This window comes from Abramis brama (assembly GCF_963993115.1).
Source record: "Abramis brama genome assembly, chromosome: 25".
NCBI lineage: Eukaryota > Metazoa > Chordata > Actinopteri > Cypriniformes > Leuciscidae > Abramis > Abramis brama.
In genome coordinates this window covers 21,795,669-21,801,121 of record NC_139987.1, presented here as the reverse complement: position 1 = coordinate 21,801,121, position 5,453 = coordinate 21,795,669, and the positions used below count along the sequence as shown (strand labels likewise).

Genomic DNA, 5,453 nt, shown 5'->3' with positions numbered 1-5,453 from the left:
CACCCCTAAATGCATTGAAGCAACTGCCATGTGATTGGTTGATTAGATAATTGTATTAATGAGAAATTGAACAGGTGTTCCTAATAATCCTTTAGGTGAGTGTAAATATAGGTATGTGCGCTGGCCGAATTAACTTCATTTTTATTCATATCTTTCACATCTACTGCAGTCAGATTCACCATGTTCACTCTGAAGGAATCACTCACATTGGCTGTGCACTTGTAATGACACATCAAGGATGTTAAGAGGCTAAAAGCAGGTTTAAAACTTGCCCCATTTAAGTCAACAGGGTGCAAATTTTAAAAAGAGGATAACACGGTGTAGGCAACACCGATTTTTGTTGTTGTTCTCTGTATTGACAGCACTCCAAATTTACAAAAAAAATGAGCTCAATGTTAAAATTGACCGGAGTTCTCCTTTAAAGACCTCAATGCATTGTCAGGAGCCGTGGGTATTAATTGACCCAACATTTTTTTAGACTAAAACACTATGTCACCTCCAGGCTACGAGCATCAACCAAGACAGACCCTCTTCCCAATCCTAATTCAGTTCACCACAGTAAGTACGTAACAACGACTTCAGGGACTGATGAAAACACTTTAACGTACCTTTACTCAGAGCGTTAAATGTGCAAGAATGGTTCTACATTCCAGATGTAAAACTGGTCCCTCAATCACTCTGAATAATCTTGGGCATACCGAAAATAGAAATAAATTGTTTTAAAGCTTTGACCACAGCCTTGGTGTTCATCTTACACAGGGGATAGATGTGGGATAACACATTGTTTGGAACATGACTGTAAGCAAAAACAAGTTACCTTGGAGGCAATGGCCCAGCCCAACACAAATAATTATTATGTGCACAAAAGGTTTATGTATTACTGGTATCGGGCACAACGGCACAGGTTTTAAAGCCTGATTTGGTTTACCCAACATCTAGCAGGTCACTATAGCAATAGCAGCTACAGCAAGTTAAAATATGCAGCGACATATTTTTTAAAGGGGAAGCCAATGGAAATTACCACGAAACCCTGTGATACATTTTTTTTTCCAGTCCCAAAAGGCCAGCAACATCTCCATGGGCAGCACTTAAAGGGAAAGTTCACCCTAAAATGAAAATTACCCCATTTCTGTCAGGACCACTACCGTCAAATACGATTGACAATTAGCATACAGTTTGGATTGGCGGTATGGTTCCGTTCTGGGCGAGAACTCCCTGCGCATCCATGCATCCATGGATAAGAGCAGGGAGAGCAGCAATAACCCCCCTTAGGGTAAACAGAACAGAACCAACATGAAAGTTTGCAAATTCAAGATTTTAAAGTACAACATATTTTGACAATTTATTCTGCTTCAAGGGGAATCAGAATGCCAAATCCTGACTGACAAGAGGAGGAGCTGGGGATGGAGGAGGGTAATTAGCTTCTGAGAAACGCGATAGCTGCTGATAATACTGAAGGAGCTTATATATGTATACAGTGATGGGCGTCGTATTCCTATAGGTAGATGTGGATCAGCTGAGGGTCAGCTGATGCGAGCTTGACTAACGTGACCTGACAGAACTAACTGATGATTTACTCACCATCAAGTCATCCTAGGTGTTTATAACATTCTTCTTTCAGACGAATACAATCGGAGTTATATTAAAAAATGTCCTGGCTCTTCCAAGCTTTATAATGGCAGTGAATGGCCGTATCTGTTTTAAAGTCCATCGAAGTGCATCCATCCAAAAGTAATCCACACGGCTCTCCAGGGATTTATGAATTGAATCGATATGTTCGATTCCTCCTGAATATTCTGATATCCTTCTGAAGTGAATCGATATGTTTGTGTAAGAAAAATAACCATATTTAAAACTTTATCGACTAAAATAACTAGCTTCCGGCAGACAGATTTATTCATTTTTTTAAATTAATAAATAAAAAAATTGTGTATGTTACATCATCAATGGGCAGTAGATGGGTGGGCTGTCTGATTCAGGCTGTATAAATGAAAGGACAGAAAGGAGAGCAGAACAAACTCCTAACAGCAGGAGACTCACTTATGGCCTATGAGACAGAGGATCATGAGACTCAATACTGCTTTCCTGCCATCAACTCATCATGTATCAAGGGAAAACGCTCTAAATATGAATACAATATCATGTATGTGTTTGTATCATTCCTGTCAACATGGACTGTGTTTCTGAACCTGCTGGTGATCATCTCCATCTCTCACTTCAAGAAGCTTCACACTCCAACCAACCTGCTCATTCTCTCTCTGGCTGTGACCGACCTGCTTATGGGACTTGTTATGTCTATAGAGGGCATCAGATTTATTGAGACGTGTTGGTACTTTGGAGACACTTTCTGTAAACTGTGTATTACAATCCTTGGATCGGTCTTCTCAGCATCTATCAGTAATTTAGTATTAATTGCTGTTGATCGTTATGTGGCTGTGTGTCACCCTTTACAGTACCCACAGAAAATAACTACAACTAAAATTTTAATAAGCATCTGTCTGAGCTGGATTTGTATTTCAACTTATAATGCTACAATTGTAAATAATGAAGGATATTTAGACACTTCACACAGAACAGACATGTGTTATGGAAAGTGTTCGGTTACGACAGGTTTTGCCTGGGGAGTTACTGATCTGTTCATGTCTTTTATTTTTCCATGTACCCTAATCATAACTTTATATTTGAGGATATTTTATGTTGCACGTCAGCAAGTGAAAGTTATAAACTCTCTGATTAAGGGTGGTAAATGTGTAACTGAAGGTTCAGTGAGGAGGAAATCTGAGAGTAAAGCTGCTCTGACATTAGGAATCATTGTGACAGTTTATCTGCTTTGCTATATTCCATACTATATCTGTTCTATATCAGTAGTCTCTTCCACAACCATGAATATTTTAGCATGGGTCTTGTACACTAACTCAGGTCTGAATCCTCTGATCTATGCTTTATTTTATCCCTGGTTTAAAAAGACAGTTAAACACATCTTAACTCTGAAAATATTTCAGCCAGCATCCTCTCTGGTTGATATTTTTACAGAGCATCAATATTAATTAAACTGGTAAAGCTGTCACTCATAAAGGGTGTAATTATCTTTGTAGGATTTAAATTTGTAATATCTTAATAGTATGTAGCTTATTTCATAGAGTATTTTTGCTACATTTTTTTATTTGAACAATTCATTAAAACTTCTTTCTACACACATTGAAATTAAGTGTCAAAATGTTCACAAATTGCATTAAATTAGTTCATTAAATAAAGCAAGCAGCATAACTCAATGTACTGGAATAAATGATAAAGGGAGATAGGTGCTTTATGCTTTATCACTTGCATCAGTCTGTATGGACAGTTCTTGCTGTGAGATGAGATGTTATCTCACTCTTCCACCAAGGCTCTCAAAGTTCTCAAACATGGTTCCAGGATTAGAAATCACAGTTTGTGTTTGTGTGTGTGTTTGTGTGTCTCTCTCTCTCTCTCTCTCTCTCTCTCTCTCTCTCTCTCTCTCTCTCTCTCTCTCTCTCTCTCACACACACAGACAGACGCACATTTTCATATAGCATATGCATTACACAGAACAAAGGTTTGGGTTACACTCTATTTTAAGGTGTCATTGTTACAGTGCAATTATATATTTAAGTACTGAGTAATATTAATTAACAACATGTACTTACTTTAAGGTTAGGGTAGAGTTAGGGTTTGTTTTTTTGGGTTAGTTGCATGTAATTATGCATAATTTACTGTTATTACTATGGTAAGTATATTTTTCATATACATGTATATAACAAGGACACTGTAAAATAAAGTGTTACCAAATTTTGTAATGTGAATATTTTGAATACGGTGCGTATTTCTATAGTAAGCATTCATCGAAAAAATCTAAAGAAAAAACTATAGAATAAAAATAAAACTATAGAATAATGTGAGACATAATGACAAATTTCATTAGGTGAACTAATGATCTATTAAAAACAGTATGCAAACACAATTTCAATATTCAATTTATTTTAGCTATGCTTCTCTGTTTATGTTTCTCTCAGATGGCATCTCTGTCATACTACCAATGTAGGAGGGAAATTTAACATCAGGTCTGTCATTTCGCTCATCATTACAACAGAGGAAATAAATATTCTCTTAGTCTATGACATAAGATACAATGTGTTTGTGATTTATCGACCGAAATATAAATTGTATACAAAAAAAATGAGTGGCGAACTGACAATCAGTCAAGAAAGGGACCAGAAAAAGAGCTTTGCTGAAATATTTGAAGAATTAATATGTGTTTAACTGATATTTTAAACCAGGGGTAAAATACAGCAAAGATAAAAGGATTCAGACATGAATTTAAACACAAGTTCCATGTTAGAAAACCTGATGTGGTCGATGATATTACTGTGGTGTCTGTTACAATATTTCATGAGTTCGCCTGCTCATCCAGTCTAAACAGTTAATGTTAAAAGAACTTGGCTTGCAGCTGTCCTCGAAGGAGCTCGATCCCCCTGTAACTACTATGTAGAAGAAGAATGAGAGAAGAACGCCGTAAGAATTGTCGCTAGGATGCCGCAATGAGTGCTCCTTATGTACGCTCGTAATGATGATTGACTGTACTAAATGACTATAGGCTCCTCCTGAACCTACATTCAGTCAGGGCCACTTTCGTCAAATGTATATTTATTGTAATAATGCATACAGTTAGTGTTGGCGGATTGGTTCTGTTATGGGCAAATCCACACGTCCATCCATGCAGCCATGCCTTGACAGAGCGGGGAGAGCAGCAAGTAAAACCCCCCTGGGGTAACATAACATATCCAGTAATCATGCATACATAATTGCAATCACATTTTTACATGAGTGTTGTTAAACAAGCCAAAATACATGAAAGATGATACAATGAAATTAGCTATGACAGTCATGAACAGAATTGATTAGATTACAGATTCAGCTAGGTGGAGTTGGGGATGGAGGCGGGGGTTAGATAAGCAATAGAGAGAGGCTGAACGAATGGGGATTTAAAGGAACTGCTGTGACAAATGTCGCGACTGGATTGGTACACGTCAGGAACAGCTGACTGTTGTAAGGCGATGCTCAATTTTGGAACTTTATGTTTACTCATTCTCTGTGTTAACTGGACTAAGAAATTTATGTTTATTTGTCTGCAAAAGTCCGCCGGATGATGCAAAACGGCTTTCGTGGAAACATGTTTGGAACTTCATTTAGTGGGAAATCAGGAAAGCAGAAAAACTGTCACAATGAGTCTTAATGTCAGAGCAGCTTTACTCTCAGATTTCTTCCTCACTGGACCTTCCATTACACCTTTATTCATCAGTTTATAACTTTAACTTGCTGATGTACTACATTGGAAATTCTCAAAAATAATGTTATTATCAGGGTGCAAGGACAAGTTTAGATCTTTGCAAAACTCATTATAAGGGACATTGAAATGTGACATATCTGCTGCTAAG

At 37.4% G+C, this 5,453-nt stretch overlaps 1 protein-coding gene across 1 annotated transcript; it reads left to right on the top strand.

Moving 5' to 3' along the window:
* Positions 1-1,988: 1,988 nt before the first annotated feature.
* Positions 1,989-3,062, top strand: LOC311077034 (trace amine-associated receptor 13c-like; the record flags this gene model as incomplete). The annotated part of the gene is made up of 1 exon (XM_084105600.1): positions 1,989-3,062. One exon carries the CDS (start codon positions 1,989-1,991, stop codon positions 3,045-3,047), a length of 1,059 nt encoding a protein of 352 aa, XP_083961726.1. The 3' UTR covers positions 3,048-3,062.
* Between the last annotated feature and the right edge of the window lie 2,391 nt (positions 3,063-5,453).